Here is a 15,110-nt window from a genome sequence, read left to right as displayed (position 1 = left end):
GCGTCTTTCCCAGAATTCTTCGGAAAAGAACTCCCCTTTGACCCCCAGTACAAACTGAGCCCAGCCACCAGCCTCCCTCCCGCCTGCCCGTGGGAGCTTCACCCAGCCCCCTCCTACTGAACTGCTAAGCCTGATTCTCTCACCCTAGGCCCTCCCAGCCAGGCCCAGTCCCCAGGACTTCGCGTCTTCAGGGGACAAGAAAGACCACACAGGGACATGGGACCCACACCATTCTTCTCCCTGACGCAGGATAACCCTGGGGTGGCTGGTGCTGGCAGCTGGGGTCCTCAGGCCTCCTCACCCATCCCTCCTCCCCGGACCTCAGGCCAGGCCGTGGGAGTCGTCCGCCCCCTCTCTCCCTGTGGGCCGAGCTCTAAGGCATCTCCACTGCCTTCTCCTTTCCTGCTTCCAGGGGAGGGCGGGGGGCTGGGGGGGGGGGCGCTGGGGCAGGCCTGGCTCCCAGCCAATCCACAGAAGTCGTGGAGGGAGGTGGTGTCCAAGTAGCTCTGGGACTTCCTGGAGCTGCAGGCGCTCTGTGTGTACACGCTCAGTGGTGTGCATGATGGGGGTGGGGCTGGGCTTATGGGAGGAGCAGGGGTATGGCTGGCTGGCCTGGGGCTTCTAGCTGTGACCCTCTCTCCACAGGGAGCCCCATCCCAGATCACACCCTTGAGCCTGAGCCCGACCCGCATTATCCTGAGGTGAGAGGTCTGTGTGCTTGTGTGTGTCCTCACGGCCTCGGCGCTCGGCTCTGTCTGCCTCTGCCCTAGCCTCCCGCTTGGCTTTTTGTCTTGGGCGCCCTCCTCCTGGCTCTCTGCCCCCACTTCTCCTTTCATTCCCCTCCCATCCCCCCAGGAGGGGGTGCCGACAGCCTACCACCTGAAGCCCATAGGGGGTGGGGGCGGGGCCGGGGCAGGAAGGGTTAAAGCTCCTGTCACTCCAGTGAAAGTCCCAGCCGGGGTGGGAGGTGGGGAGCCCCAGCCCAGTCACCCCTAGAGGGCAAGGTACGGTTTCCTTCCTGGCCCTGGCCGTCCCAAGTGCTTGCTCCCCCTCGCCTGCTGCTGGCTTTGGCTTCTGCTGGCTGAGTCAAAGCCAGGGTGGCTACCAGCCACGGTAATGTGGTTTCTGCCCTGGCCCCTAGACACACACACACACAGACACACACACACACACACACACACACTCTCACACACGCACACGCTTTCTCCCTACCGCCCCCCCCACCCCCTCCCTCCCTCCCTCCCTTCCTCCCTCCCCTCCTTCCTTACTTAGCAACAACTCCCTGAATTCACAACAAACATGCCTGTAGGCTCCTGGTCTGACGGGGAAAGCTTGGGAAAGCTGGAGAAAGCAGAGGACTGAAGGCGAAGCGCTTCTCCTAAACTGTCCTCAGGAGGGAGGGGCCCCAAATCCCCTCACCCTGCCCGCCGGTGGCCACCACCCCTGAGTGGTCTGGCTTCCAACTCCAGCAGTGGAAAAAGTGGGGGGCAGTGACAGGAGTGGTTGAGCAGGTGGGGGGAGCAGGGCTGGGACTCCACCCTCACCAGTGAGTCCCACTTGACCTTTGACCCCCACCTGCAGAGTAGGAGGGCCAGCAGACTCCACTCCAGCCTCCCCTCCACTCTCAGCAGGGGCTGGTACTGTTGTCCTGGTAACTTGCCTCGCTCCCGCCCAGACTCTTTAGGGACCAGGATAGGTGAGGAAGTAACGGATTGGGGGTGGGCGGGGCTGGGGTGGCCCAAGAACTTTGCTCTCTGAGCACCGGAGGGCTGGGCACCTGTGTTGAGGGGTGGGGAGGGGTGGCCTCTTTTTGATCTCGTCCCTGGGCAGGAACTGTGGCCTCTAGCTAGCACCTGATGCGCATCAGGCTTGGAGGGAGCGTGCGGAATGAGGGAGTGAGGTAGCCATTCTTTCATCATAGCACAGAGGGCTGATGCCAGGGTGAACCTGGATTGTGAAATGGTTAAGAGCCTAATTGCTGGGGTGTCTGGGTTCAAATCCTGACTCTTCTAATTCTGGACTATGTGCCTCAGGCAGGTTACTCAACTTCCCTGTGCCTCGGTTTTCTTATCTGTAAAGTGGGATAATAAGAGTACTTTCTTGTATTGTTGCTCTGAGGAGTCAATTAGATACTGCATGCGAAGCCTTCAGGACAGCTTGATGTTAGAGTAAATGCCCAATAAATATTAGAGAGCGTTCTCATTATTATTAGTCACAGCTCTTCACAGGAACTCCTGGCCCTCCCCCTAGCAGAAGAACTGATAGGGTTGGGGGGAGTGTGGAGGGTGGGGAAGAGACTGCCTTTCCAACACTTCAGACTCCTAGAGTTTAATACAGGTTCCCAACTGACGGTGCTGGCTGACATCTTGACTGCAAGTTTGCCCAGGAGCCGCCAGCCCGGAGAGAGGAGTGGGCCTGGAGAGGGGTCTGAGGACCAGGAACTCCCTTCCCATCTCCCAGCACTTCTCAGGGCTGAGCCCTCCCGCCAGGCCGTTAGCACAGATCAGTTCAGCACCCCTCCCACCATCCCATCCCCTGCTGCTCTGTTCCTTCACAGGCTGAATAGCCCTTAAGACACTCTGTCCTTCAGTGGCTTAAGTGGCCACCTCTTCTCTTCCTGGCCTGAGGGGTCAGAGACCTTCCTTAAGGAGAAAAGCAGCAGTGTGGAGCTGTGACAAGGATGACAGCAGTTAGGCCTACCTTGGGGGGCGGGGTCCCCTCGATTCCCTGTACCCGGCCTAGGCATTCTCCCTGAGCATGGTGGGGCAGTGCCCAGATGGGCACGCCTGGCACCTGTAGCGCACAGACAAGCAGGAAGGAGGCATTTGGAAGCCCAGAGGAGGGGTGGGGTCATATCAGCATCCACCTGGGCCAGAGGACACCTGCAGAACCCTTTCCTCTGCTGCATGGGTGAGTGTGGGCAGGGTTGGGGCAAGTTGTCTTTCAGCCTGTGTGCCCTGGGCAGGCCAGGGGAGAGCGCCAAGTGACTCTGGGTGAGCCAGGCTCCTAAAGGCCCTGGGAGGGGAGTGGGATGATGGGGGCTTGAGGCTTGAGAACTTCTGGGTGTGAAGCCCAGGACTGGGCAGCAGGGATGGGGTGGGTGCCCATGGGGAGGGAAGCTCTGCAGACATAGTGGTTTGGTCTTCCGGGGAGCGAGTATCCAAATCTCCAGAGAAAGTGGATTCAGATGTGGCACAAGTACCTGGGACACCTGAACACCTAACAGGTGACTTCTGTGGCCTGGTACCAAGAGAGGTGGGCTGGAGCCCCTGGCTCTACTCACTACCTCCCTCCCATGGGCCTGAGCGTAAGGGCTTGGTGTTGGCCTGGGCCATGCCTCATGGCTGGGCTGGCCATGCCGTCTGTGCCCGGCCCCTGGGACCTGTTCCTTGGGCAGGCTGGGGCTATTTTTGGGATCGGGCTGGGGCTCGGGCTGGTTTCAGATGTTCCAATGTGAACAGGAGAAAATGGGAACAGATGGCTGGAGGGTTCCGATCAGCAGGTCCTGCTGGGAGCAGGTTATTTTTAGGGCCTTGTTAACCCTTTGGGGGCTGTGGAGCCACCCTGAGAGGGACAGCCCTCTCCAGCTGTGAAGAGGACAGGTCTTCTCCCTGGACCTCTACTTTCAGAACTGCACGTCCAAGTTGCTCTTCTTTCCCTCTCAGACCTTCCACTCTTTAAAGAGGCCCATGGCAAGAAAGCTGGAGCTTCCTCCCAGGCCAGACCCTGCAGGGAGCATGCCAAGCGGTGGGGAGGGGAGAGGGGTGGCTGGCAGAGGAAAGGAAACTCCCCCTTGCTTGCCTCCTGGGGTTTTGAGACAGCCCTGAGGCTGAGACAGTGGCTGACTGCTCTCTGGGTTCATGCTCTGGGTTTGAGTATGTGCCGGTAAACCCAGTGATGCCCAGGGGAGTGCCAGCCGAGGGAGCTGGCTTCTGTGATGACAGGAAGGGCGAAATCTTTGCACTTGGTCCCACTGAGATGATGCCCATGGGCCCCGTTCCCTTAGATGCTCAAGGGCAAATATCTGGACAGTGCCCACCTTTACCAAATGCCTGTGGATTTGGGTGCTGTGCAGGGGGGGTTACAGAGGGCAACATCGTGGCCGGAGGTGGTCTGTTGAGGGCTGAGTATGTCACTGGCATTCTGTTGGATAGTTTCACTCTTAGGATCTCACTCTACGCACTGATCTTCATTTTGCCGATGAGGAAACTGAGGCTCAGAGGGCTGAAGGGATGGACAAAGTCCTGTCACTCAGAAGGGGTGGGATGTGATTGGTACCCTGACTGCAAACCCAGTTCTCATTCCACTGCATCACTTGAACTGGTACTGCCTGCCAGTGTCCCAGCCCCAGAGGGCGAGGCTGCTGGGACTGGGCCTCCTCAGGGAGCAGGTTTATGGAATGAGTGTGGAGCGGAGGCCTGGGGGCAGGGGACCCTGCCTGTCACCACTCTCACAATCCCCTAAGCCCTTCTTGCCTGAGGGTGCCAGGACTGACACCAGAAACCCCATTTGGCCTTCCTGTCTTCCCTGCAGGAGGATCACAGGCATACATCCTGTCTCGTCAGCCCCCACCCCCACCCGTCCTGGCCCCCGTGCCCCTGCTTCCTGTAGGGTCACAGCAGTCTGGATGTCCACGTGGGCAGAGCTCAGGGCCCTCCAGGTGCTGCTGGTTCCAAGAGTTTGGGCCAGGCCGGCGAGGTGAGGGGGCTGGGAGGATGTCTCTGATGCTGGCAGTACCTGGGGAAGAGAGCCCAGCGAGCATCGGGCAGGGCAGGCGGGCGTTGGGTGAGGTCCCGCCCCATGGTGCGCAGCCTGTGCCAGCAGTCTGCCCGCACTCCACAACTCCCACAATGGCCCCATTGTTCCCAGCCGCCAGGCAGTTTGGAGGAGGTTCCTGGGCCACCCCTAATCCGCCCCCCTCCAAAAAAAGGGCCGGATTAACCCCTCGGAGGACTGAGGCCAGGTGAGGGCCCGAGGAGACTATCCGCCTATTGATTCCTCCCTCCTGGGAATCCAGGCTTGGGATTCCTCCTCCCTCCTACCAAGTGTACCCAGCAGTGGGGCACCTCTGGAGACTGGGGTGTCCCACAGGGCAGGGAGTAGCATCTAGACCCTCTCTCACCCCCACGGTGGTGCAGGTGCCAGGGGGCAGGAAGTGCCAGTGGGGTGGCAGGCGGAGACCAGATATATTTGGGCCGGTGGGGCTAATTCCAGCCACCACCGCCTGCCCTACTGGCTCCTGAGCTCCTTTCCTTCCTGTGAAACCAGAGCTGGGTTGGGCCTAGCTCAGGATTTCGGTGGATTTAAAGAGGCAGCACCTTCCCTGCCAGCCTGGCTTCCTCTCCCCCTCCCCAGGTGGGGTCTAGCACCAGAGCAAGGACTGGAGAACTTCTTGCTCCACCCTTGCCCCGGGCTAACCCCTGGCCCTTGCCCCTGCTGGGGTACCAGGCTTTTGGCACTCCTTTCTCCCAGAGCTTTGGGCGGGTGGGGTGGGCGGGGGTGGGCTGTGGTTTCCTGTGTTGGCTGTTTGTGCCTGGCCTAGAGTGCCCGCCGCCTGCCTGGGCTTCCTGCCCTGTCTTGTTTCCTTGTGCCCCCCCTCCCCCTCCCCCTCCCCCCCGTGGGAGGGAGCAGCTAAGGACTGGGCAGTAGCCTTTGGGGGCACCCCACTGCCAGGTTACGACTGCTTCCTGAGGCCTGGCCACATGGGCACTGGCTGCAGGAGCCAAGTGAGGTGACCTCAGGCTTGTCCAGGCAATGCCACTTAGCCTGGTAGCCTCCAGAAGGGCAGAATCCCCTCCAGAGGCACCCTGTTCAAACACCCCAGACTGGAAGGTCCAGGGCCAGGAGTTTCCGAGTCCCAGCAGGGTCGGTGTTGCTTGACACCACCCCGGGGCTACAGGTGGGGTGGGGCTGGAAACTCCCAGACAAAAATTGTTGATTTGCATGGTCTCCTTTGGCAGGAGGTGGGGGGGAGGGGGGAGGGCTGCTAGGAACCAGGGTGAGGGGAAGGCCCCCCAGGCCTGGAAGTCCCCACGTTGAGGGTCCTGGAGCAGTACCTTGGTTCCTGAGCAGATTTCCTGCTGGGCTATGCATCCTTGACCTCCCCACCCGGCTGAGTCACCACCTCAGGAAGAGGAAGTGACCTGGGTGGTAGAGGAGAGCTTCTAGGGACTGAGGAGTCCTGACACCCAGGAGAAAGGGGACTCGGGACCTTGTTGTCTTGGGAGCTGCCTCTCCCTGAGTCAGTGGCTCAAGGATCCCACCCCTAAGATTCCGAACAGGTTCCTGTCCTTTCAGCCACCACAGAGGGTCCTAGCAGCCCATCTCCTCTCTAGAGATGTCTGCACACTGCGTGTGGAAGTGTGGACCTTCCAAGCCACATTTTCACTGCCTCTTTGGGGTGGTTTTGAACTAGGCAATGAGTCTGGTGGGCTAGCTGGTAAACCAAGCAGAGGCTCTCAAGGTGGGGACAGCTAGAAATAGGCAGATTGTCACTAGTGTGCGTTGTACTTGTGGCAGTCCTGTGTTGAGCATGTCCCACGCTGAGGCCCTGGGCATCCTTCAGAGCCTTCCTGCTCTCCCTCCCCCAGCTGAAGTCAGGTCGACTTGACTTTAGCCCTTAGGTCACTGCTCCCCTCCCCGTTCCCCCCACAAAAGCTTTCTGGCAGGCTTTGTCTCTGCAGCCTCCTGGGCTCCATTCTCATGGGTCTGCTCATGGTCTTTCACTCAGGGGACTGGCACCTGCTCCCAGTTTGTGAGCATGTGTCACCGCTCCCCACCCTACCCCCTAAGAGGGGACCACAGCACTCTCTTTCCAGAGCTCCATCCCTTTCCTTTTGCCCATCTCAGGGGCTCCTGGCCTGGTGCTGGGCAGCCCCCTTCACTCTGTTTGTTTAAAACCACACCCACAGAGAATCAGCCTTCCTGCCTCCCATCCCAAGGCCTTCCAGGTCTCTTCCGACTGTGACTGCCTAGAGGAGGAGGGGTCTCTGGGCGCTGGGGCAGACTGCTGAGGGGCAAGGTGGGGGGAAGGTGTGAGATGGGAAAGTCCTGACTCACCTGTACTTGACTCAGCTCGTCCTGCCGCTGGGTGGGAGCGAGGGGGTGGAGTCCCAGAGGGGAAGGCGACTCCAGGATTCTAATGCGGAGGAGCCCTGGCCTGACTGGGGACCCTGGAGAGGACAAATTTTCTAACAGCCCCTTCCCAAATTATTAGAGGTCCCAATATTTGAAGCTGCAAATACTGGTCCCTTGCTCCACCCCAACCCCTCGGTGGCTGGGTCCAGTGGCTGATGTGTGGGAAGCCCACCTGTCTGGCGTGGGCTTAGATGAGCAGTCAGGGCTTTGCGGGGAGGACACTGCAGTGTAGGGGAAACACCGGGGGACCATGGTCTTGGTGCTGCCACGTAATGGTCACGTGACGCAGGAGCATATCACTTCCTTTTCCCAGATCTCAGTTTCCTCATTGTGAAATGGGGACAATAATACTCTCTGGTAGGTGGTTGGTAGTTTTAAGGATCAGCAAGGTGGTGAAGGTGGAAGCCTGGGACCCAGGTCAATGTTGGCCTGCCGCCACACCCAGGCTCTGTCTCTCCCCTGTGCTAATGCAGGAGATGGGGTCTGGGAGCAGGCTGCTTCCCAGCCAGGTGCTGGACTTTGGAACCTTCCCTTGAGGAGCCTCCCTTCCCAGAGACAGAGCGGGAGCCGGGGAAGGTCCACGTGCCGCGGAGTTAAGTTAGGGCTAGACTCCCACAGGGTCCCTGGTGTGTTTCCCTCCTTCCCGGTTCCCAGGTCCCCCAGGTCCCGGCCTAGCCTCCAGCTGCCCAGGAGGGAACGTGCACCGGTGTCTGGCTGGGCCTGTCCCTGGACAGGAGCTCCTGGTCCAAGACTCCTCCCCTCCCCCGCCCCTTACTGGTATCTGTGGGGACAGGGCAGGGGGCAGCAGGGTGAGGCTTCTGTGTTTCAGTGAGTCTGTTGGTGTATCTAAGTGTGTGTGTGTGTATTTCTCTGAGAGTACCAGGCTCAACTTTCTATGGCTGCCTCGTGGCCTGGCCTCAGTCTTTTCATCTGTACAGTGAGTCGAGGCGCTCCCTCTCTACCCTCTGGCCGCCTCTGGAAACGTGCCGCAGGCTGTTTCTGTGCTCCTGCTAGGGCCGGCGCCTCCCTCGCCCTCCCGCACACCTCCGCGGCCCGGCGGGAGCGCGCCTCTAGTTTCCTGGGCTCCGTGCGTGTCTTTGTCTCCCCGTCCACGTGCGAGCTGCGAGGGTGTGTGAGTCAGAGTTCGGGTGCTGGTGGGTCCCGGAGCCCCTGCCCGACGGCGCCCAGCGCCGAGCCCAACCTCGGCCCCGCCGCGGCGCGCGCCGGGCCCCTCGCCGCACTTGGCCGTGGGTCTGTCCGGGCGGCGCGTGCGGGGCCGAGAGAGACACGCTGCAGCCCTGCCCGTCTCCCGCTCCCCGGCTCGCTGGCTCTCTTGCTCGCTCGCTCGCTCTGCCTCTCCGCTCGGGCTCTGCCGAAGGGGGCGGGGTGGGGTGCTGGGGCGGGGGGAGGGGAGGCTTCTGCATTCTTGCGGTCGGGGAGGAATCTGAGCCAGCGTTACTGGTCTCCAGAAGAGCCCAGCTGCAGCCCCGGGGCCCCGCCAGGCCTCTCGCTGCCCGCCTGGGCCTGCTGGGATGGGCACGGGCTAGGCCTCGAGCTGGGGGCGGGGCATCGCCCCCACCCCCACCCCCAGCCCCCTCCCAGCCCGGGCGCCCTGGGGCTGGGCGCCGCGGGGGGGCGGGGCGCCAGGGGTTCCTCCCACTGCCCCCTGGGTGAGGGGCGCACCTGGGAGCGGGAGTACCCCCCCCGGGGGGGGGAGCGCTGACAGACCTTACGGCCGACCCACGCGGGCACCTTTGCAACCCTGTCCTTGTGGTGAATTCTGCCCCTGTGGCCGGGGCGGGGTGGGGGGGCCTTGCTAGACACCTCAAGCTCTGGGAGGATAAGGTTCGGGAGGGATGGGGACAGGACCGGCCGCTAGGATCGTGACCCCGACCTGTAGTCCTTCCTTGCCATTCCCACCCTACCCTATCCAGTTCCCTAGTCCCAGGGCGGTTGCGTCCTCCCGTCTCCCCTCCCTTTCTCACACCCCCTCCCCAAGTCACAAGTTTTCTCTTTGGGGCTTGTTGCTGCAGTCCCTGATCCAGTACCGAGTACCTGGCTGGGCCCTGGGCACGCACAGGGGCCGTAGCCCCACTGTGTGTGGGAGCCATGAGGATCCTGGCTAACAAGACAAGGTGTGTGGGTGTCGTGGAGGGCGGGATGTGTGTGTGGAGTGAGGGGAAGGGAAGGGCCCAGTGACGATGGAGCTGAACTGTGCAGACTTGGAGAGCGAGCCCCCCCCCCCCCGCCCCCGCCCCGGGCACCTGGCTTCCAGGTCGCTGGTGGGATAGAGGAGGGTCAGAATGGGAAGGCCTGCCGCGAGGCGGGAGCCCACAGCTTTAGTGCCCGGGGACAGAGGGGAATGGCAACCAGCTAAGCCTGCTGTTCTAGTCCCTTTCTACCCTTTCCTCTTAAAAAGGGTTTGAGTAGACCCCCGCCCACCCCACTGTCGGGTCCAATGGCGCCCTCTGGCCTCAGTCTAGCTGGGGGTGGGAGCCGGAGGGAGGGGCGGCGCCTGCCTCCCTCCCCTTCCCCAGGAGAAGCCGGCAGACTGGGCCAGGCGGCAGCAGCAGGACAGCAGAGCTGAAATAAATCTGAGCTGGTGTGGAATGAGGGGGGATAAATATCCTCTCCCGTGATGTGATCTTTCCAGCGGCTATTAATAGGTCTCCGGGGAGGGGGAGGCGGTGGGGGGAGCGGGCTAGAGCTTAAAGGGCCCGCAGCCTAGGCTGCAGGAATCCTTGGTTTCAGCCTGCTCCGCACACCAGTCCCCTCCCCCCTTCCTCCTGCTCCTGCCTGTCCGCCAGGCCTGCCGGTGGACCCTCTTCAGGCAATCCCCTCCTGCTCTGGGGAGCGGTCTGGACCAGTGGGTACCACTCTGTGGTGTACTTTTTCCCACTTCCCCAAGGGGGATGGGGCTGGGGCATGAGCAGTGACCCTCAGGTCCTGTGCCCCTTCCCAGTTGGTGTTGGGACACACGGAAGTTGAGATTTGGGGACCTTGGAAGGAGTCCGAAGATAGCACACCTTTGAAGAGAGGGTGCTTATGTGTTGGTCAGGTGCTAGTGGAGGGGGGTTGCCATGGAGGCTTGCAGTCTGATGGATGCCGGGGCTGGGGGCGGATTGGATTCTGCCAATACCAGGCCCTGGTTTTCATTTGAATTGTGGGGACTGGGAGGTGGAGAGGGTGGCCCCATCTTCACTCCCCAAGGTGGAGAAGGGCATTAGCCCTTGTCTGAGGAGCCATGGAGGGAGGAAGGGAATGGCTGGTGGTTTTAGATGCCACTCAGCTCCCACCTCCCCTACCATTAGGAGAGGCAGAACAGGGCGATTAAAATCCAGGCTTGCTACAACCCTAGCAAGATTAACTTTTCATGTCTCTTCCACCTTCTCCCAGGTTACCCCACCCCAGGAGGAGAGAAGCTCCAGGGAGCCCGCCGCTGTCCCCCCGCGGCCACTGCCCCCCTGCCCCAGCCAAGCCAATGCACCCAGAAAATAAGTTGACCAATCATGGCAAGACAGGGAATGGCGGGGCCCAATCCCAGCACCAGAATGTGAACCAAGGACCCACCTGCAACCTGGGCTCGAAGGGCGTGGGGGCGGGGAACCATGGGGCCAAGGCCAACCAGATCTCACCTAGCAACTCAAGTCTGAAGAACCCCCAAGCAGGGGTGCCCCCTTTCAGCTCGCTCAAGGGCAAAGTGAAGAGGGAGCGGAGCGTGTCTGTGGATTCTGGAGAACAGCGAGAGGCTGGGACCCCGTCTCTGGATTCAGAGGCCAAAGGTATCCCATTTTCTGATCCCCAAGACCCCAACATCTTCCATGGTCCTAGACCCACTCTTGTTGGGAGACCACCTTTCTGCCCCACTTGCCTAATCCCCACCCCCATTCCTCTCCAGCAGTTATGCAGGGGCACCTTTCTCTTAGCGCCATCATACCCGCCCATCTGGCCATGCTCTCAGGATTGGGTGATGTTGCATCCTTAGGTGCCACCCATGGAGGGGCTTCAGAGTGAGGGGACCTCTGGTTGGTCAGTCTCATTCATCTCTTTTCTCCCCAGACCCCCCCCCACCCACTCAGGGGGAGTAGGAGGGCTGCTGGGGTGAGGAACAGACCCACACGCCTCCCAGGAACCTCCGGGTACCCTGGCTGGTGGGAGCCACTTAGCAGGCACTGGGGCTTGGAAGAGTAGCAGCGGCTTCCCCCTCCCCTCCCCCCCCAGCCCTAATTAGAACCAGTCGTGGTTGGGGATTAGGCTGTGCTTGGTGCTGGGTGGGGGAGGGGAGACAGGCAGCAGGGCTGTAGAGAGAAATCAGAAACAAATGGTGGTGTGGTGGGGGCCAAGGGCTGGCAAAGGGCCCGCCGGGCCCTGGGTAGTGCCCTCTGGGGTGGGGCATCTGGAAGACTGGGCTTGGGAAGGACCCTGGGTGTGGGAGGTCAGGACTTTGGGTACTTACTCGGACCCCTGCCTGCCTGGGCAGAGGTGGCACCACGGAGTAAGCGGCGTTGTGTGCTGGAGCGGAAGCAGCCATACAGTGGGGACGAATGGTGCTCAGGACCAGACAGCGAGGAGGACGACAAGCCCATTGGGGCCACCCACAGTGAGTGCCCATCATTGTCAGGATGCTGTGGCCTATGGTGCCCCCGAGGGATAGCTGCCCTGAGGGAGCTTCCCTCTCCTCACCTAGGGCCTCAGAGGGCCAAGCCTGGGCAAGAACCAGACAAGCGTCAGGAGCCCAGGCTCTTCCCTTCCCATCTCATATCTCTGACTTAGTCCCTTCCTGCCCTGTGACAGCTCAGTCCCTGCCTTCTGGGTGCTCAGTGGCCCCCTATCCCTAGGGACCCGGCGTCTGCTAGGTTGAACCTCAGGTGGCCTGTCCTGGCCACACCACCAACACCTCCTCCCTGAATTCCTGGCCTATGCTGCCACCTACTGGTCAATAGAGGGAGGGCGGTGAGGGTCCAGCATCTTTGGGAGCAGGACAGTTGGCTCTGCTGCGAAAAGCCTTGCTAAGCCTGGGTGTGACCTGACATTGGCTGTCTCTCTGGTGCTCTTCCCTAACCTCTAATTGACTCGTGGCAAGTGCCTGGACTGCATTGCCAGGACAAGGAGTGGGTGTGGGTGGATGCCCACCCCTCTCATTCTTGCACTGATCAGCGTACATGTGGGCCTTGCACAAGTGCTGGGGGAACCAGCATACCCCTGCTCTTGGGGAGCCCATACCCATTGATCTGATGCTTTTCCTCCAACTTTGCATCCATATGTGGAGCGAAGTGCAAAAGAAACTAGCCAGAGTTTCAAATTGTGAACTTCTGGGAGGCCAGACTGTAGAAAGAAGGACAAAAAAAATATGTTGGACACTTTACTACTTTGTTTTATTTAATCCTTACAATAGCCCTGTGAGGTAGGTGGTGTTGTGATGCAGAGGAGGAAACAGACTCAGCAGATGTTTGTGGAAGGAGCAGATCACGACCAAGGAGGTGGCATGTGGGGTCCAATACCAAAGCCTCTGCAGCTGGCTGGGACCTTAAAGGTCATCTGGTCCCAGGCACAACCCCCTCCCCCAGGGGACTGAGTGGCAGTCCAAAAGCCCCTGGCCAAGCCATTCAGTGATCAATGGGGGTGGTCACTGCCTCCTAGGACAAACCCCCCCCCCAGTTCACTTTTATAACATTAGACTGCACCATTGTAGAAACAGGAAGACGCCGGGAAATACAAAGAAGAAATTGCTAACATGTCTAATACCAAGGTAGTCACTTACTCTTTTAATTATACTGTTATTAGATTCTCGAAGAGTCCTCAATGAACTGAGGCCCTTTCCCAAATTTACACGAATAATAAGTGCTTCAGTTTCCTCATCTACACAAAATTCCTTTCTTAGGATTATTGTGAGAGGGACAAGGAGTTGATACCTGTAATATGCTTAGAACAGCGTTAGCTTTTATTACTGTATTAGGAAGTTTTTCCTTGGAAGAAAGCCTACCTCTCGCCCCATAACTTGTCCCAGGAGTCCTCGTTCTGTGTATTGAATATGCACCCTCCTCTTTCCCAGGGCAGCCCTCACACGTTGAGATTGGCTCTCAAGTTCCCTCCTAAACTTTTGGCTCCATTATTCTGTGTAAAATTGGAGAGACAGGGTCCAGAGCAGGGGGTTATGAGGTAGGAATATTGGAGAAGATTTATTCAAGAAGATGACTCTGCCCCTGGGCCTGCGGGAACGTGACGCTCTCCTGGCACAAGTGAAACAACTTCAGGCAGTTATCTTTATATGAACTGAGGGTGCTGTCACCTACTGTTTGTTGGTCAGGCACTTGTCTCATGGTAAAGGGTCTACCCACTTGCCTAGACCCCTTCATGACCATCATAAATCTTTCTTCCTTCCTTCCTTCCTTCCTTCCTTCCTTCCTTCCTTCCTTCCTTTTCCTTTTCAGGGCTGCACCCGTGGCGTATGGAAGTTCCTGGGCTAGGGGTCAAATCGGAGCTGTAGCTGCCAGCCTACACCACAGCTCACAGCAATGCCGGATCCTTAACCCACTGAGCGAGGCCGGGGATCAAACCTGCATCCTCATGGACACTAGTTGGGTTTGTAACCCACTGAGCCACAGTGGGAATGCCTCATAGATCTTTTCTGGGCTAGGACTCACAGTCGAGTTTGTGACCTTGGTGTCAAGGGTGTCCAGGAGTAAACCCACCAGCACATTAGGCTTTTGTAGCTCTCTCTGTTTTTCCAAATAACTGTTTAGTTTGTGATATAGTTCTGAGCTTGCTATAAAAATAGCTTTCTTCAACTCCCCTCCCCTCCCCAGCTCATAGGGCGGGAGTTAGTGTTTTTCCATTTTACAGATGAGGGAACTGAGGCTTAGAGGGAGGAAGTGTCTTGTTGTAAGGTTGCAAAGCAGTTACTGAGAAGGCCAGAATGAAAGCCATTCAGCGTTTGAATCATCAGTTCTCCCTTTTCCCTTCACCTGGCCAATGTGTGCATGTACACACATACACACACGCACGCACGCACGCACACACAGTGACAAGGAGCTGGATGGAGCGGGGCCAAGTGCAGGGTTCTGCAGCCCCTGCTTGGTCTAGACCTTGGCTCCGCGCTGCCTGGCTGTGTCACCGTGGATGAGTAATGTCATGCCTCTGACGTTGTTTCCTCCTCTGTCAAGTGGAAGGTGCGACACCTCCCTCCCAGGGATGTGATAATTCAATGGAATCATGTCCATAAGTGTCTGGCAGAATGTCAGGCACATGGGAGCCATTTTTTCTCTCTCTCCTCCTCATGGTCCGCCCAGTGTCCATCCTTGTCAAAGACGGGTCTAGGGGAAGTAGGTGTGGAAAGTAACTAGAGAAAGTCCCAGATTGTGGCCCAAATAACCCCATGAGCTGTACAGCAGTGCGACTCTTGGTCCCTGGGCATCTCTGGGATGGATGATGGTGGGGGGGGCGGGGTCCCCTCTGGGTCTTCTCTCTAAATCTGGGTCTCTTTCCCCTCTTCTGTTGTGCAGACTGTAATGTAGCAGACCCAGCCATGGCGGCCCCACAGCTGGGTCCTGGCCAAGCCACCCAACTGCCCCTCAGTGAGAGCAGCGCATCAGGCCCTCCTCATGGGCCGCCGCCAGGCCTTCGGCCCGATGCCCCCGGGGGTGGAGGCGGGAGTGTCCCCGGAAAGCCTCCCTCACAGTTTGTGTATGTCTTCACCACCCACCTGGCCAACACGTAAGTGCCTCAGCCTGGGTTTACCCGGCACCCCTCAGTCTGGGGTCCTGAGTGAGTGCCTGTGGGGGGTCAGGGTTGGCATGGGTTCGGGGGGGTTGAGAGTTCCCTCCTGCCCACCTCTCTGAGCTGTTTGTGCCTGACCTTCCTGTGCAGGGCTGCGGAAGCTGTGCTACAGGGCCGGGCCGACTCCATCCTCGCCTACCATCAGCAGAATGTGCCCCGGGCCAAGCTGGACCAGGTGAGTGTGGCGCCTGGCCCCA

At 59.4% G+C, this 15,110-nt stretch overlaps 2 protein-coding genes across 8 annotated transcripts in view; one reads left to right on the top strand and one right to left on the bottom strand.

Moving 5' to 3' along the window:
- The window catches only part of IL10RA (interleukin 10 receptor subunit alpha), a 926,736-nt gene that overhangs the window by 66,481 nt on the left and 845,145 nt on the right, over positions 1 to 15,110 (bottom strand). The window lies entirely within an intron of this gene.
- The window catches only part of BCL9L (BCL9 like), a 28,286-nt gene that overhangs the window by 6,389 nt on the left and 6,787 nt on the right, over positions 1 to 15,110 (top strand). For 3 of the 7 annotated variants that reach the window (XM_013979457.3, XM_013979458.3, XM_084976302.1), the window contains 6 exons: positions 646 to 701; positions 9,171 to 9,272; positions 10,534 to 10,919; positions 11,618 to 11,737; positions 14,640 to 14,850; positions 15,004 to 15,088. In XM_013979457.3, coding sequence (XP_013834911.3) covers positions 9,247 to 9,272; positions 10,534 to 10,919; positions 11,618 to 11,737; positions 14,640 to 14,850; positions 15,004 to 15,088 — 828 coding nt within the window. In that variant the 5' untranslated portion in view covers positions 646 to 701; positions 9,171 to 9,246. The remainder of the gene's footprint in view (positions 1 to 645; positions 702 to 9,170; positions 9,273 to 10,533; positions 10,920 to 11,617; positions 11,738 to 14,639; positions 14,851 to 15,003; positions 15,089 to 15,110) is intronic. The other 4 variants (XM_013979459.3, XM_084976303.1, XM_003129916.6 and 1 more) reach the window with 3 other exon arrangements.

This window comes from Sus scrofa, chromosome 9, assembly GCF_054392235.1.
Source record: "Sus scrofa isolate SSC_HxYL_T2T_F1_AM1 chromosome 9, Sscrofa_HxYL_maternal_Yorkshire_Landrace_v2.0, whole genome shotgun sequence".
In the NCBI taxonomy this organism is placed as follows: domain Eukaryota; kingdom Metazoa; phylum Chordata; class Mammalia; order Artiodactyla; family Suidae; genus Sus; species Sus scrofa.
This window is presented reverse-complemented; position numbering and strand designations above follow the sequence as displayed.